Source organism: Pipra filicauda, unplaced genomic scaffold, assembly GCF_003945595.2.
Source record: "Pipra filicauda isolate LSUMZ 115617 unplaced genomic scaffold, ASM394559v2 scaffold33_size4404698_pilon, whole genome shotgun sequence".
In the NCBI taxonomy this organism is placed as follows: Eukaryota; Metazoa; Chordata; class Aves; order Passeriformes; family Pipridae; genus Pipra; species Pipra filicauda.
Genome location: NW_024104465.1, coordinates 2,926,467 through 2,944,729, shown reverse-complemented (window position 1 = coordinate 2,944,729; position 18,263 = coordinate 2,926,467). Strand labels below are relative to the sequence as shown.

Sequence of the window (18,263 nt, the reverse complement as noted above, 5' to 3'; positions counted from 1 at the left end):
ACTGGAGACGATCTCAGTCAAGTAGAACTTCAAAATTCACAGTAACTGAAATCCTTTAATCCCTGCTCATTGCTTAGTTTCTTTATTTCTTTGGAAAAGGGTCACATTTGCCTTTTTATGCTAGAATCTTAGACAATATATCAGGAAAAAAGGTTTCTTGGAAAATCCTCTTTATCACTGGCTGAAAGTTCAGTAAGACTTTTGGGTTCTGATATTGCCATTTACTGCAAAGTGGATCATCAGAGACTAAGAGCATTGTAGATCATCAAGAGGGTGGGTTTTGGTGATGTCTCTTAAGAATACACCTAATTGAAAATGTCATCTGCTCTTTGCTGTCATAACTGATACTAGGTTTTGGAGAGGCTCCCTCAGTACTGGAGGATAAACAAGTTAGTGCTAAAGCAGCAGAGCTAAAGACACTTTGTTTCCAATATATTTGTTCTTAAGATCTCTGAGCCCCTGCCCTTGTCACCTCCCTTCAATAACCTGAGTTCCTCTTCCCTTCCTTTCGCATTCCGTAAGCATCCTGATCAAGCGAGAGCCAACAAATGCTGTAACTAATCTGCTGCTGCACTTGGGTTTTTTCTGGCTACTGCCACGCAGAGTCTGCAACAGCTGAACTCCACCGACCTCTGCCCCCTCACCGAGGGATGTGGCTCTGTACCAACATTTACATGCACACACATTTACTTCGTGTCCTTTCCTAGTGGTAACCCCTTAAAATGCAAGTATAGTTACGAAACCTTCATGTTAATTAAATGGGATGCAACTAGAATGGATTCTTTTATTTAAAAAAATGTAAAATCAACAACAGACTGTTCTTTGTACAGTAGAACTCAAAAAGTACAGTTTCTTAAATGTTTTCCTGCTGCCCTAGCTTCCCCTGTGTCCTTTTCATACTCCTACAGTACCCAGAGTCCAGAGCCTCCAATTTTCACAAAATTTTCGACCGTACTTCTTAAAACCTCTGTTCTGCCCTTAAGTTTGGTCAAAATTATCTAACAGGTTCAGAAGAGCAACAAGGCTGATGGGCAGATAGCATATGTTTAATTTAATTATGAAATGAGGCTAAAAGAGGCTCTAGAAGGGATTCTTCAGTGCTGTATTTGTGGTTGACTGCACAGACATGACAGAAAGCAGTGTTCAGATATCTTCAGCCAAATGTATTTTCAATTACAGGGAAGGCAGGACCAGGGAATTTGGATTCTTGCCTCCTCTAATGGTGAGAATGGCTGATGGACATATTGCAAATGGCTACTTAATGTTTTCTTTCTTCCTGATGTGCAAGGCTGTACTTCCTGTGCAACATTCCAGCTCTGCTCTCAGCACAAAATAATTAATTTTATTTTGGGCTTTTTCTATAACATTTATCACAGTATTATGTGGGTACTTCACTAACTTTGTTTTGTCTCAAGAGCAGAGGGAGGAGGGTTCTATAATATCTATTTCTTTGTAAGGGAAATGACATGTAGGAAGTTCAGTGTCAAAAGCATCCTCTAGTGTTGATTGCCCTCTTCTGAGATAGAATCATCAAATTGTTTAGGTTGGAAAAGACCTGTAAAACCACTGAGTCCAACCCTTCCCCTGTTAAACCACTAGCCCATGTCCCCAAGTGCCACATCCACACATCTTTTAAATCCCCCCATGGATGGTGACTCCACCTCTACCCAGGGCAGCTTGTTCCAATGTTCAAATGCTTGACAAGCCTTTCCATGAAGAAATTTTCCCTGATATCCAATAGAAACCTCCCCTGGTGTGACTTGAGGCTGTTTCCTCTGGTCCTGTCACTTGTTACTTGGGAGAAGAGACGGAGTGCCCAGGGCGTGCTTTCTCAGACCACTTGGCACTGCACATCATTTCATTATGTTCAAATCACAGCTCTCACTGTCCTCAGCTGCAGTTGTAAATGCTGGAGACTTCTGTATTTCAGACCCTGGGCCTCAGTTTGCTATTTAGGGGGAGAAGAAGGAAAACATATCTGAAGTATTATGGCATAACTGAATTGTGAACTGTGTGCTGCCAACTGGGCAGGATGCCAGTTAGAAATATTTGATGCTTTAATGATAGACAGTCCATTCTCTTCTTGCAAATTCCTGCTTGGATTTCTGCCCAAGTAGAGAGAACTTGGTGACCTGAGACCTAGTGCCTCATGTCATTCCTCAGTGTTTGACTCTGAGGCTGTGACAAGGCAATTTTGGTGTGTCTATAAGTGCAAGGATGTGGGTAGTTTAGTGGAGTGGATCAGATTTTCAGCAACTCTTATTTTAGGTGTAGGATGTTGTCCACTTCTTATATAGAGCCTCATTCCCATCTTTTTCAGTAGGTAGTTTCCAGATTTTGTTTGACCTGCCATTTCTGCATTCCCAACTCTCCACCTAAGTTGGAGAGGCTCTACCTCTATGCCATTTCCTAAGGAATATTAGAAAAGCACTGGTGATTCCGTTTCCTTAACAACAGAGGTAGGAGTCTTATCTATAGCATTTTTTTACTATATTTAATTTATTTTTATCTACAGTGGGATTCTCCTGTGAAGCAAGACCTTGTTGGGAAGAATGTGTCCATGTAACAGAAGAATTTCTCAGTACATGGACAGGGGACAAGATTACTGTTGAATTGCCTAATTTGGATAATCTCCATTTTCTTGGTACTTAAATTTAAAATCTGTTAATATCTAATAATATGATATGTAATTTTGAAAAATTAAATAGGAAAAAAAAGATAAAAAATAAACATGTAGTGTTCATGGATGCCTCCCGAGGGCATTTAAGTTTGATGAAATGAATCTTAGACAGTTGCCTGACACCTGAGCCCCTACACTGCCAAAGTAAGTGGACATCCACTTTGGTGACCAGCAGGAAAGGACAAAACATTTTTGACTTTTCAGTTTCACAGCTAAGAATTGGGAATCTCAGGTTCTTCACAGTTTTTGTAGAACTAAAACTGTGTGTTCCACAGACACTGAGCTCCTGTCATGATCTCTTGGAACACCTAGATTTCCAATTCCCATCTCCACTCCTAAGGCTGCTCTTCCTAATACTATTTTAGCTTTCTGATTCAGTTTAAAAATAACTTTCTCCACTTCATCCCTGCCCACCCCCTTTAGCCCTGGTCTCTTCCCTGATCCAGTTTGCCACAAAGATTCACTGAAGTTACATGGACATCATTATGGAGAAATTATAGAAATGAAACAAGTGAGAAGGGACAAGCCCAAAACAGGCAAACTTCTAGCAAATGTGGCAAGTCATACTCAGCAAAAATGTTCCAGGTTGGCACATCCAGTGCTGTGGCTGTCCTCAGGTTTTGACTGCCTGGGACAGTGGGGAGCATACACCATGAAGGGCAGTTCCTCCAAGCTGCACAACAGTGTTCCACTGGAAGACATCCTTCAAGGGGCACCATTCATTCATTAGCTTTGTGTGACAACCTGTGCACACCCCACTGTCCTCTGACACTGAAATTCCAACTCTCCTTACTGCCTGATGACATATCCACTGCACATGGGGCAGTTGGAAGGCCTTGACCTGCAATAACTTAGGACATAACTGTTTACCTTTGCCAACAGAACATTAGAAAATCTTGATTACAGCACCCTAAGGACCTTTCCAAGAAGAAAAATACTCAGTGAAAACAGGTATAAAAAGCTGCCAATGACTGGAAATGAGTTGTTCTGACTTCTTCTGGAAGGGATGAGAGGACAGCAGGTTAAAAAGTCTGGATATCATTTGCCTAAACCACTTAAGTTCATGAAGAAAGTGAGGGAATTAGCTGAATGTCAAGAGACTTTCTCCTTATGACACAGGCATAGTGCAGATGAACAAGTAACCATCTCATCATCATGACAAGCAGCCCCTGCACACATCTCTGATTTTGCTGTACATTGTGAAATGATTTAGCTGACTCAGCAGTGAGAAAATCTTTTGAGTTCTCCATGTTTAAGTTGTTCCTATGTTGATTGCGATGTAGCAAATTGTGTATTGACTGCCAGCCATTTGCCTCATGGGTGAGGGAAAAATCAGTAGAGGTAGTTTGCATTTAAACAATTAAAATGCTTCTATTTAGTACACTAGATGCTATACATTTCTGAAATCCTACTGAAACATACCTATAATCTAAAATTCACACCTGCTGACTACATTTAAGTTTGCATAGTGCATCCTCTGCTGTTACCAGGCCTGAGCACCACAGTGATGCCCCTTTCAGCTCCCTAAGCAAGTCATAATTTTGCAGCCTTTGATCAACTTTACCATTTATGTTTGGGGGGGGGGGTGTTTTGCAGCTTGTGGTAGGAGCCCAGGGTGTGAGTTCCTGTGATCCCTTCTTGACCTTTTGCCACTGGAGAAATCTTCCATGATTTGTTAAGCTTATGTTGCTCACTGTGTCACGCTAAGGATGCCACTCTCTTGCCTTCAGCTGTAACACAGTATATTTAGGAAAAGAGCTGGCTATTTGTAGACTAAGATGTTATTCCTTCTGCCCGTGAGTTAGGGCCGGACTTTTGTTTCCAGACATTGTGTTTCATAGCCAACAATGGATCTCGAGTCAGTTTGTCTAATCCTCCTTGTAAGTTATATTTAGGGTCTGTAACATCATGTATTAATAATTCTACGACTTAGCTGTACATACTTTTAATGGAAAACCGTATCATTGGCTGCCATCCAGTTCTTGTGCGAGACTGAAACAAAAATCATTACCCACACACCTTTTCCCCATCATTGATGGAGGTTCTGTAGACTTGCATTAACAGCCAAGCCGAAGAGCCAGGGTTACCCAGCCTCCCGAAACGCAATTACAGGGGACCGGGATCAGGGGGCCGATCAGCCAGTCCTGCCCTACACACTAACGAGAAGCCCGCTGCAAACAGCAGGCACATCCCGCAGCGCAGAGATGCCTCTGAGGAGGATCGGTGCCCGTGGTACGTGTGGTGACAGAGCACTGCTCCGGCCGCCGGGGAACGTCCACCCGGGCCGTACCACCGGCGGGTCTGCCCCTCGCAGCCGCCGCGCCCGGGCTCCGTCCCTAACACACCCGGGCATGGCCGGCGGCCGCGGTAGCGCCGGGAAGCGGCCCGGTCCGGCCCCCGGCCCGCGGCTGGGGAGCGCGGGAGCCCCGGCACCGGCGGGCAGAGCCCCGGCGGACGCGGGCCCGGGCGGTCGCCACAGGCCGCCGGGGCCGCCCGGCCCGGCCTGGCCCTGCAGGCCCGGCCGCGTGGAAGGCCGATCCCGGCAGGGCCTTCCCGAGAACCGCCTGCTGTCGGAGCCTTGCGGGCCCGGGCCGGGTCGGACCGGCCGCAGCCGCGGGTGCCCCTCGGCTCGGGCGGGCCCGGCTCGGCTGCGGGCCGTGTGTGCACGGCGGGAGGGACAGAGCGGGTCAGCGCGGCGCGGAGGGCGGGGATAACCCCGCGGTGGCCGTCACGTGGAGCAGATGAAAGGGAAGCGGCTTGGCAGGGCGGAGAGGAGCCGGGGCGAGGGACGGGGAGTGCGGGGCGGGCGGCGGCGAGGAGCGGGGCGCAGCGCGGCGGGAGGGCCGCTGCCATGGGGCGCTGACCCGCCCGGGACCCCGGCCCGGGAGCTGGAGCCGCTCGGGAGCGATGCGCGGCGGCGGGGCGCCGCTTCCTCCCGCCGCGCGATGAGGGGCTGCGGGGCCGGCGCGAGGCTGCCCGTGCCGCCGCTGCCGCTGCTGCTGCTCGGGGTGGCGTTGGCCGCGGCGCCGGGCGCGGCGCTGGGCAAGGAGACGGCGTTCGTGGAGGTGGTGCTCTTCGAGTCCAGCCCCAGCGGCGACTACACCACCTACACCACCGGGCTGCAGGGCCGCTTCTCCCGCGCGGGGGCCACGCTGAGCGCCGAGGGCGAGATCGTGCAGGTGAGCGCGGCCGGGGGGCGCCGCCTGCCCCAAGATGGCTCCGCGGGCCCGGCACCTGCGGCACAAAGCGGGGCCGGGCCCGCCGCCCCACGTGCGCCGCGCGGCCCGGGGACGCGGTGACAGATGCGCGCCCGCGCACAAAGGCCCCGCGCCGGCCCCAACTTGCGGGGCCGCCCCGTTTTGACAGCCGGGCGCGCGGCGCGGTCTCTCCGCGGCGGGAGCGGGCGGAGCCGAGGGCCGCCGTCCGCGCGCTTCGGGCTCCGCTCCGCTCGCCCCTCCGCCGGGCGCGATGCCGGCGGGCGGGCGGGGGCGGTGCCGCGCCGGGCGGCCCTTGCCGGTCCCGGCGGTTCGCGGCCGGGGCTGTGAGGGGCTGCCCCGCTCCAGGGGCGGCCGGGTCTCGGGGGGCCCGGGCCGAAAGTCCCGCGGCAGCAATTGGGTGCTGCGCGCTCGGGCTGTGCCGGTCGGTGCCCGCTCCGCAAACCCGGGGCTGCTGCGCTCGGGGCTCCCTCGAAGCCGGGCTCCCATCGCGGACGTTTCGTACAAAGCTGCGCTTGACTTTCTCACTGGAGAAATAATTTTTGTCTGTGACTGAACGCAGCTATTCTTTACTGTGTTTGAAACTCTTGAAGTGCTTATCTAATTCCTTTGTAGTCTCTTGTAATTGTTGACTTTATTTCCCCCCCCCCTTTGGCTAAGTAGAGAAAAATTACTTGAATGGTGTTTTAATAAGTTTGACTGTTAAGCAATTGCTAATAGCAATCCTTATTTCTCTTTAAGAGCTGTGGAATTTGTTTGCTTGAGTTCCATGTACATACACATACATGCATAAATAAATATACACATAAAATTTTAAGAAAGCTAACTGGTGGCAAGTAAGCTCTAGAAACAACTGATAAAGCTCTACAAACATAAATACTTTACTATCAAAATAACATTTTTTTTTTTCCTTTTAAAGAATACTGCTTTTGAGTGCTTGATGTTTCAAAATGGTTTCACCTGGGAGGATTCCTTATAAAAGTTCTCTCACAGCCAGAAGAGTTGTGAGGACAAATTGCCAATGTAAGGTGATTATTTTCTTCAGAGAAAAGAGGAATGGATCAATTACTTTATAATTGTGACATTTGAAAAAAAGGTGGTGCTACTACGGACTGAAACAGAGGTGGATGTTTTTTAACCTTTTGGTGCATTTTCAAAGGTTCCTAAAGGTTCCTTTTGTGTCAGGTATTAGTGTTAAGAAGAGAATATAGGCTATTTACTGAGGTCATACTTTCCTGGTGACTGTAAGTAAAAGTGGAGAAAAAACTTAACTGTTTTTTTAAGACTTAGATTTGCACAACCCGGAACAAATGTATTAAAGAGACTTTTGCAGGCTTTGTGGTGTGTAGCATCAGCTGTCTGCTTCCTCTTCATCATTAGCAGACAGCACCCCAAATAGGAAAGACTGCAGTGAAAGCCAAATGATGTGGCAAATCTTTTACAGTCAATTATTGCTCAAAAATGAATTTGCTTATTCATCTGAACACACGCTACATAACATACCTCATGGACAGGCTATTTTTTTTTACGAGCCATGTGTACTGTTCTTTTTTTCAGAGAAGAAAACCTGACAGACATTGTTCCAGAGCAGCTAGGCTGAATGCCATCAGTTGTGTTTTGACTGTTGAGGTTCTAGATTGCATACAGCATCTCTTGTCAGTGTCCTGCTTCCTTTATCTCCTCCTGAAAGTGACTTTTTCAGAGCTAGAATTTATAAGATTTTCACAGCACTGTCTTACCTCCCTTTTTCAGCAAGGCTGTGTTTTTATAGAAGACTATGAATCTGTTGTTCTGGATCATCGTTTAAAGCTCCCTGTGAGGTTTAGAAAAGGCTCATGAAGCTAATGCCACTCGGAACCTGTTCAGCAGCAGCAAGTTAGTTGTACATCAGTCAGTGAAGCAAGCTCTTCTCTGCCCCAGCCCCTTTGTCAGTGCACACAGCAATTCAAGAATAAGATGCATTTTTCTTTAAAATGAAATATTAGAAATTCTTTAAAATCAGGCACACATTAAAGAATGGATCAAAGGAATTGTGGTTTTGAGACTACACAAAGACTTACTTTTGTTTATGTTAATAGCATCAATTACTCATTGGTCTTGAAAGTCTGAACAAAAAAAAACCAACCGTAAGAAACAATGCACTTTCAGCTTTTGATAGGTCATACATCCACTCCTAAACTGGTTATTGGTGAGATTCCTATCCAGTAGTGGTGTGCTATTATATTGCTTCTCATGTTATTGTAAATGAGTCTTAATAGGGTCAAGTGTCTACCAGAATAACTCTTTACAGAGATGAAATGTTCATGTCTTCTTTCATGTGGCCACAGTTTGTATTCAGCAAACTCATGCTTAGGTTGCTGTGTCAGCTGGTCCTTAAACTGCTTGAAGGTCTAACCATCTTGGTGATATCTGGTGTACTGGAATATTCCGTGTTTCTCGGGGCAGTGTAGTGGCCACTGATATGGCTGAGATTGGAAATTGCAAACACTTGGTTGGAGAGTGATTGTGAAAACCAGACTTAGCTGAAACCTCTAAAAAGATGTTTTGGTTTAAAACAAATTATGACTGGAGAACTCCTTATGGTTGAAACTTCTCGTACCATTCAGGGCCAAAGTTCAGATGTAGTCTTGTCTCAAACTTGTTGCTATATGGCCACAGACTGACAGTGCCAGGACAATAAACATGGCTGATTTTTTTTTACTAGCAGTGGCTTTATTGCTCAGAGTGAGATTATGTATCTTAATTCTACATGGAACTGGCAAGATTCTGTTCCAGTTGTTTGTTCCACTTGATAACTAAGGTGTGGAGCATCTAATGCTGTGTTTCTTGTAAAGATGTGGGTGTGAAGGAGCTGCTCAGGTGAGGTGCTGGGAAAAGAGGATCAAATTTATCGCTTGTTTTAGATTGCATTAAAAACGCTGACATGTCAAAAGCTTTAAATGATGCACATTCATAATTGTCAATTCTGTCTTTTTTTCTACTCCTGTGTCAGTCGTACTGTTGAATACAGTAATGGGTTGATTACTGATGCATACAATGCATGTATACAGTGAGAAGCAGCATGGAGGAGAGATTTGGGATTGTTATGTGTGGTTTTTCTTGTGAAACGAAAGTTTGGGTTTTGGTTGGTTTGTTTCTGGTTGGAAGCCTCAGCAGAGAAATAATGAACTTTATGTAGCCATTGAACTGTGTGTAGATGATCTAATAATCTCCACTTGCATAATTTTTTGTGCTCAAAAATTAACAGTCTGGGGAGAACAAGCATAACTCAGTGCTTTAAGCTCCAGGAAGAAAACATAAGCGGGGCACTTCCCACCTTCTTGCATGACACTTCTTTGTAGGAAACTATTGCCTATCTTTCTCTTGCAGAAGGTGGGGAGGCTTCAAACCTGAGTGCAAGACTGTGTGCCTGTGTGCTCCTTCCTTCTGTCTCCCTCCCACCCCTTATTTATTTGAATGGCTTTGAACCTTTTCTCAGAATGCAACAGTTGCTAAAGGCTGCAAACTGCACTCTGAAGCATCAACAGAGTTTTTAACGGTGTCGAAAGGAGTGACTTGAAATAACTGTGCAGATACGTAGATGTCTGGCCCTGATCAGAGGAGACTGAGTCAAGGGAATGTTTGTGTCCTTTGAGAGTGGAAAACAAAAATGTTTTTGGTGGTTTTTTTAGTTGTTGTTTTGTGATCAGGCAGGTTAAGTTTCTTCTTGCTGGAGCTGAGTGCCTAAAGGCCATTCAGATTGAGGAAATGGAATTATTTGTGGCTTTGAGTCACTGTCTTGTTGGATGTTTGCTTTGCTAGTTATCCTCTTAGAATATGAAGACACCTGTGACTGGCTTTGTGTTAGTTTCCATACCTTAACTGTAGAGTTGTGGCTTGCAGTAATGATCCTGAGGACATCAGGGATAATTTATCTGGGCTTCAGGTTTGCTTTGTTATTGTGTCCTTGAAGTGAAGTATCTTGGAGTTGAGCTGTCACTGGAACGTGGCACTCCTATTCTGACCGAAAACAAAGAGCTAACACCCTGTGGATGCTGAGAATGGGGTGAAGAGAGGGGCTGTTCAGCATTTACTATGTTTCTCTGTTTTGGTACAAAGGCAGGAGACCTGGAAAAGATCTGTCGTGCCTTGAATGAGAAGTGGGAGTTTGCTGTAGTTTTGTCCTCCCTAATCTTCAGTCTTTGATGTTATGAACAGATACTCACAACTGGCAAATGTTTTGAGGCAAGTGAGAACAGTAATCTTGAGGATGTCCGTCTTCAGTAGGTGAATCTAAGCACTGCCCCTTTGAGCCTTTCATCTGAACTTGTGTCACACCAAACCACAAGTCCCATCACCATTCTGAAAGCTTGCTGAGAGTTAAGGAGTTTGTGTTGAATAGATAGTAAGACTGAACCATGAATGGAAGACAGTGAATTGCTGCTGTCTTAAAAAAAGTGGGGTTTTTTACCTGTTTTAAATTTTGTAAAAGTAATTATTTACTTTATTTTAATAACAGCAAGTCACTGATGGCTCCTTTTTTGTTATAACAGCATCATGTATGTGTTAAGTAGTCAGAGCAGGGCTTATTTTCTATACTTTGTTGCTCTACTGCTTTGTGCATCAGAAACCTTGTTTAATTTAAGCTTCAGTTTTTCTTTTGCTTTATGGTTATCGTTGTACTAAGACTTGACTATCCAGCTGGTTAGGAACAAGATGCTTCCATACTACAGCCTTGATATATGCATGGAACAGCAAAAAAATTTTACAAATTGTGGTTGGGCATTTTCTGTAACCTCAGTCCTTTAAAGCTTATGTGCAGCCTCTGAAACCTAAACTGGAGTTTTCAATTTGTTCTGGGAGTTGGCAGGACTCGTCAGTCCTCTCTGTTATGGGAGAGACTTGACAGGTGACAGAAAGATGAAAAGTGCAGGTTTAGTGCTGTGAACAGCAGGCTCCTCTTCTATAGTTTGTGTGGTGTGCTGTGCCTGACCTGAGCTGGGTCTGTGCTTATTCCTCCGTAATTTCTGACAGAAGGATGAAGACTGCACATGCCCAGAGTGGCTTTTTTTGGGGGGCTGGGGTCCCCTACTCCCTCATGGACCGTTGAGTTTTTCCTGCCCTGAAAGGAAGGTGTTTTTCATGGGAGAGCAACAGGTGACTACAGGTTGGGGTTCTCTACAAGAGAAGGCCAGGATGATAAAGGAAGTGTAATTTGCATTCAAAATAAGAGATCGATCGCTGAGGTAAAGACTTGTATAGTTATTGTACCTGGGCAGCCTTTGTAGAGTGTGCACAAGCAGCTTGCTTGCAGTAGAGGTATTGTCCTGAACTTGATCTCAGAACAGATTAGTCCAGCTGTCTCACAGTTTCATCCCTCCTTCTGTCCTTTTTTTTTCAAGTTTCAGTCATGCTTAGCCGGTTGTGTACTGTGATGTGAGGTGGTACCCGGCAGAGTTGAAGACAGACCATTAAAGTGCTTTGTTTAGGTCGTTTATCCTCTTCTACTGTTCTGTCTTGACACTGAGCTCCAGCCCAATCACAGCATTGCTGGCTTAGTTCACAAGGGGTTGCCTGTCTGCATTGGCTTCTGAACGTGGTATTGTAAATAAGTATCCATATTTTTTGTTACTTCTTCAACAGTGCAATATTCAAGATGTCTCTTAGAACGGTGGTGAAAGGACTCGATGAACTCCTGTGGTAGCTACCGGCTGTTGTGTGCTGTCTGCTTGCAGCTGTAGTGCTCTGCTTTGAGAATCATGTGTCTGTGCCATCCTGTTACACTGCAAAAATGTAATGTAAGAGAATTTAAGGGAGGAGTGTCAAAGATAGTGGCAAGAAGGGACACTTGGCAGCTTAAGCCTTCTACAGGAACATCCTTCTCTCTCTGATTGGACAGATTTATGTCTTCTTTTCATAAGAAACACCTTATGAAAATAGTTAGTAATAACCTTATGATAATAGTTAATTTCCTAACAATAGGAAATTTAAGGGCTAGTAAATAGTATTTACCGAGTTAAAAACTTTAAACTTTCAAGCTGTAAGGTATCACAATACCTTAACTCTCTTATTAAGAGAGAATTAAAGGCACCTGTGGGAGCTGTTTCTAAATGAGTCTAAGGCAGTAATAAATAAAAGTTTCTAGGCATTACTACGGGGGAGAGGCGTGATCCACAGAGAAGGTACCAAATTCAGTGATGAGTTCTTGGTTTTGGAGGAAGCTCCAGCGTCTGTGGTGTTTGCACAGTTGCAGCAATACCAGAATCCTTCTACCAGAACCTTGCTGGCATGAGAGAGTGAGACAGTCCCTTGCAGAGAAGGCGGGAAGACACAGTGTTAGAAAATGTGGTAAAAGATATTTAAGTGTGGAGAAATTACAATGGAAATAGCAAAAAAATGCTACTGTGACCCATTTAGAGGAATAAGAATAAAGTAGGTTAAGTCCGTAAATAGAAGCGGAAAGCTCAGAGCGCTGGCTCAGGGCTCAGACCAACCAGTGCAGTTTCCAAGTAAAGATGGGGAATCGAGTGGGGAAAAGTAGTTTGTGGGAGTTCAGGTAACTTTTCTGCATAGTCCATATGTTTAGTTAAACTTCCTCACAGATGTTGAAGGTCTGTACCGTTGAAAACCTTGCCTTTGCTGGCAGGATGCTGAGCGCTTCCTTTTCCATGTGCTCCTCTTGCTTGTTTGGGAGGTGGAACTAAGAAAAAAATCCCAGAGAGAAGTGGCACTCAAAAATTGTTAAACATGGAGCCATTTGGAGAACTTTTTTCATTTATATATATTTATTTATGTTGAGAGTGGATCTGTGTGACTACAGTGGTTTATATATAATTGCAGCCTGCTTCCCAGTGTTACCAGCAGTTGTGGCCAGCTATGCCCCATGGGTGGAACTGGCACTCGCTCCCCCTGAGCACCCCACTGGTGCCCTTATGGGACAGGGCAGCTGCTTCTTAAGTGCTCTGCCTAGTGAAGGGCTTCTGAAATGACTCCTGGTGAAGTGTGTAGAGGACATGATTCAGTGTGGCAGATTTGGAGGGAAAGAACTGCAGGCAGCTTTGCTGCAAGCAGATCTTATAGGAAAGTCTTGAGTAGTTGTATAAAACCATTGATTAGCATACATAGTAATTTTCTTCCAGTTTATACCATCTTGTGGTGGAGCGTGTATTTAAAAAGGCTCCCTTTTTTATTACAGTCTTCTAGTCCTTGTTTTGGAATTGCAAAGTGAGGCCCTTCTGAACCAAAATAACTTTCAGAAACAGTTTTTCAAAGTGTGAATGCTTTCAGGAGGCCAGCATCAGACTGGTTAAGGAAAGGTTAGATCTGGAGGCAGTAATCTGCTTTGTGTTCTACCCAGTTGTGTAAGCCGGTACATGTATTTGCATTAAGACACTTACTGCTTCAGAAGTGCTCAATTTGGGAGGTGTTAAGTATTAATTTTTACATACTATCTTTTCTTTTGGGCATCTGCACTTCAGTATTCAAATGTGTTCAAACCAGAGTGTGTGCCTGCATATGAAAACAGAATGAATGCCAGTTGAATGCTTGGCCTAATTTCTCGCTTCCTGTCTTGAAGGGAGAGTCCTTCACACTAAAAGAGATTGGCAAAGGAAAAATAAATTGTTTAAAAACAAAGATGTGGTTTGAAATTGTTAGAACAGCAACAGAAGATTCGTGTTAAAAAAAATAAATTCTATTTTCTTCATTTTTCTTGACTGCTTGACACTTAAACCAGAGGTGACCAGGGAAATGGGCTCTTGTGGATACCCAGTGGAGACTACCAAAAATTGCACTTTCCTGCACTTATCACATTGGTGAAGCTGTGCTTCTGTTAGGTTTGAGTACTAGTGCTCAGGAAAATAGGGCTCTGGTGGCTTAGGGTGTCTCTTCACAGTGGCAGATTTCTTTCATTCATTTTTTTAAATTTCCTTTTCATGCTGCTTAGAGACTTTTGTTGTTGCATTTGGCTTTAAGATGAAAAGCCAGTTTACAAAGGTTGATTAGGTGCCTGTTATGTTCCAGACACAAGTACAACCTTAAATATGTAGTGTAATACATGCAGACTCTCTAGGCTTCCCGGACCCATGTTACTCTCTGCATTAATGTGAGGATTTTAGTTGTTTTCTAAAGCTGATGACCAACTTAAGCTTTCTGTTGGTTTTCTTGAGCTTAAGCTGCTTTATTGTTTTGCATCATTTTCAGTAGTAAAGCAAATGGAAGAATCGGTGAGGAGATGACTGACCTGACAAGAACTAAGGGGCATATTTTAGAGTTTGCAGTCATAGTTTGAGTACAACTGTTAATTAGCTGTACAGGCACGCATGTTGCAAGTACGTGCCTCCTACTGTGAATTTATTGCATGTGCTTGGTAAGCAACTTTCAAATACTTCTGATTGTAGTGTTTGAAAAATTGCATTTAATTCAGAAAAGACCCTAGTTCGTGCCAAGATCTGTTTTCCTACTTTGAGCTTGTGATGCTTGCCTGCTTTAAAAAAATGCACACAAGAAAAAGTGTAGTAAGCACGGCTGGACAAAATCCTTCTCCTCTATTTCTCTCTATCCATTCCACTCTACCCTTCTTCCCCCAGGCAGAAGAGGCTTGAACCAAACTTTCTGTTGAGTTCACCTTTAGAACTGCAAGTTTCCAGCTTTAACCTGTCTGCTTTGATGACAGATTAAGAAAAGGACGTTTGAAGGACTGACTTGGAATTGCAAAAGTTGTTCTGTTTGGGTTTTTTTACACTGATGGGTCTGTTCCACAACTCTATAGTTCATGGAGAAGAACCTCTTTTAAAGGCTATGCGTTTTTTTTTCTTAATTTTATTTTATTTTCCTCACAGAGACTGTCCTTGAAGATTTATAGACTTCTTATTTGGGCCTGGCTAAATGATGGTATTCCCAATTGAGCCTTGATTGGTTTTACCTTAATAACAAAAGCAACAATAATAATATCTGTATCTCATGGATAAAACATTATATATATTTATATATATAATATATATATACATTATATATACAGCGTGCCAATTGTGCACACGAGTGCTGTGTGTTTGTGCTGCACTGAGGTTTTACCTGTCCTTACTGTCTTTGGAGATAAGGATAGAGGTTAGGATACACAGTGTAGCAGTTGCTGACCTTTTCTTAGGTGCATTGGGTTTTCTCCTAAGGCAGTCTCTAAAGGGTGTGTACGATATAACAGGGGAAGGTATTCCTTCCCATCACAGTCGTATTGTATTTTACTAGGGTCTGTCATACTTTCTCATACCTGTTTTGTATTTATTTAGAAGCCTTTCAGAGCAGATCTTGCCTGCTGTGAGGATAAAGGGGAGATGAACACTTTATGGTCTGGATGCCAAGCTGGCAGATGTCCTGATGATGTGTAGCAGGGCTGGGAGCAAGAAATGAACCCTTGAAACAGTGCCAGGAGATGCTGCTGAGTTCAGTATTTAATAGGAGCCAAGGGCTGGAGACCTCTTTTTGCTCAGAGGCAAGGTATCCCCATTCTGCTAGCTGGCAGTGTTTTGCCTGTTTAAAAGATATTATCTTTTGTATCCCAAAACTGTGTCTGAAGAAAAGACATTGTGGACTAGTTAATGCAAAAGAACTCCCAAGGCATGATCTTACTTTCAGTTTTCCTCTGTTTTACTTGAGAAAGCAGCTACTATTTCCTCCTCCCCCCTTTGTGACTGTCTGGGATAGTCTTTTTTGGTTTGGATGCTAGAAATGGACAGAGGTTTCCTATAGTGAAATAATAAGGTTGTAGTTGCAGATTGGGATAAATTTCTCAACCACAAAATGTATTTTATTTACATTCAGTTGCCACTGGAGCTGAATATCCTCAAATAATAGAAGTCAAGTGAAGTGATCTGGTCTCCTGTTGTCCACCATTCTTGTTATCTTCAGGCAACTGTGGGGAGATGAAGGTGATCTGAAATCTTTCTGGACAGCTTTAGTATTAAACACAGCTCCCTGATGTGGAATAGCCAGCCAAATGTCCACACACATATGTGCGAGGTAGGCAGTGTGATTAAAGTTATGCTAAGGTGAAACCAACAAAACCTCTGTTTTCAAAGACCACATAAGTGTTTGTTTCAGGGGCTTGGATAGGAACATTCCTGGAGCCCAGAAACATGCCAGCCTTGGAAGTTGTATGGGAAGAAGCTACTGTCCTTGTCAGTGAAAGGGCTGAAGTGTCCTGAAAGAGTTAAGCTCTAATTATCTCACTTGTAAGGTATTTAATATCCTTATTAAACTCAACTGCTGGTTCACTTTTTTTCCCCCTTCTTGTGTTGAATAAAATTTCTTGAAGAGCCGAGCCTCTGCCTCTCAGATCAGAGGCTCACATGTTGAAGCTGGCAGTGCTAGAGGCTAGTTCCTATCTGTGTGACAGCATTTTTAATTTAACAGGACCGGCTTTGATGTTCTCGAATATTTATAGGCAGCTTCAGATCGCTCCAGTATGTATTCTTTTTAACTGGAGCAGAAGTTCCTCCTCACACAACGAAATTTTTTCTTCTCTGTTTATTCTTGAGTCCCTTTTACATTTGTAGTCATGGGAGTGATTTTATGTTACAGATATATTGCTTAAATACTTACTTACTTGTGGGAGGAACCACTTGATTTCCTTTCTAGTTTCTGCAACTTGGGGTAGTCCAGTTACTGTGTCTCAGCTCCTTGTTTGAACCTCGCTACAGACACTTCTGTTGCAGAAGAGACAGATGCAGTAAACTAGAATTTCAGCAAAACTCAGTTACAGTGAGACCTTCTCCACTGTGTGTGGAAGCTCAGGTAGGCCTGCAGTGGGTCAGACCTGGGGCCTCATCAGGAATCACAGAAGTGTCTCTCAGACACCTTAAAGAAGGAGCAGGTCATGGTTTGTGGTTTAAAGAGGAACTGGAAACTTGAGGTTTGACTCTCAGTGGGAGCTGATCAGAAATTCTGGAAAAAGTTTTAGATGGAAATTGCCACTTGGATGGTTTGACTTGCATGACACTTTGACCAAACTCAGGCAAGAGTCTTAAAAAAGATACCTCATGAGTCAGCTGTCAGTCAAGCTTTTAAGCCATCTCAGACTTTTTTGCCTCAGTGGCTTCCCTGTCCCACCAGCCCCCAGGCAGTGGACTGCTCAGAGCTGGCACTGTATGCTCTTTCAAAAACAGAGATGTGGAGGTTTTGCCACTTTAAATACCGCTAGGTTTGGTGTCTTGGATCAAATCGTTGAGATTTGAACCTTTACCTTGATTGTGGCACAGGAGGCAGCGTATGTCATGTGAAAGTGTCCCCTCAGACAAGCTTTTGTTGTGACTTCTCTTTTCCTCCTTTTTCTGCTGTTTCCCTTCTGCTTTATCCTGTCAGCCCTGTGTTGTGGATCTCATGTGGACTCCCTTGTCACTGCTGTTCTGGCCCAGAGAAACCTTGCCATGGCCAACTGAGACAGGAAAGCAATGGCATTTTTTCCTGGAACTTTTCTGTGTGGATGCTGATAGTTTGGGCATAGATTCCTGTAGCCTGCTCTGCTGTGCTTAGTTTTTATTGTGAAATTCTGTATGCTTCGTGTTACATGAAGGTCTCCTGACTAGACTTGGAACACCATTATTGAAGGGGCAGATTTTTTGTGTATTATTTTGAATGGTTTCACTTTGTAAAAAATTTTGTCTTTCACTGATGATAATTTGTTTTAATGCACGGCCTACAGAGAAAAATGTTTGTGGGTTAAGACATTTCTGCTATAGATGCACTTCTCTGCTGGTACAGCCTTTTCTAGTTCAACAAGTGAAATCACTGCCTACGTAGCTAAATACCATTGGAAAACAACCACAGGAGGAAAGTGGTTGCTTGTCTACCTGATCTAAGTAGTTTGCTCAAAGAGTAAGGCTTCTCTTGCTATAGAAATTCAACAGGGAAACAGAGGCCTGTAACTTAACTACTAATGTAGCAGTAAGAGTTTCTAAATTATACCGGTAAAATAAATGTGGCTGCTGGAGTGCCATTTCAGTGCTCATGTCTAGGATGGGTGGATGTGATGGTGACTTCATTTTTCTTTAGTTCCTTCTTCCAAACTGTTGTTGACAAAGGTAGTTTTCCTTCTCTCTGCATAACCTGAAATATCCTTGTGAGACAGGAAAGTTTATGAAGTGTGGAAGTACTCAATGCTTCTGTCTGTGGGAAGGATTTTTTGTTTGGTTTTGGTAGAGCTTTTCCTCCGTGGGTGTTTAGGTCTTTTCAGGCTTTACTGTTTGTGTAGAATGTACATCTTACTTTGAGTTTGGATTCAGTAACTTCTGGAAACATCCTGAGATGCAGCAAAAGCACTTACTAAGCTTAAAGAACCAGCTCTAAACTTGACATTTAGGAGTGAGCAGTGAGTAGTACCAAGGTTGAGCTCCAAC

General features: G+C 44.1%; 1 protein-coding gene across 2 annotated transcripts in view; it reads left to right on the top strand.

The window, feature by feature from the left end:
* The first annotated feature begins 5,481 nt into the window (after positions 1–5,481).
* Positions 5,482–18,263, top strand: part of ZNRF3 (zinc and ring finger 3) — a 75,919-nt gene continuing 63,137 nt past the window's right edge. Inside the window, exon 1 of one of the 2 annotated variants that reach the window (XM_027714336.2) lies at positions 5,482–5,859. In XM_027714336.2, the coding sequence (XP_027570137.1) occupies positions 5,626–5,859 (234 nt within the window). In that variant the 5' untranslated portion in view covers positions 5,482–5,625. The remainder of the gene's footprint in view (positions 5,860–18,263) is intronic. The other variant, XM_027714337.2, reaches the window with a different exon arrangement.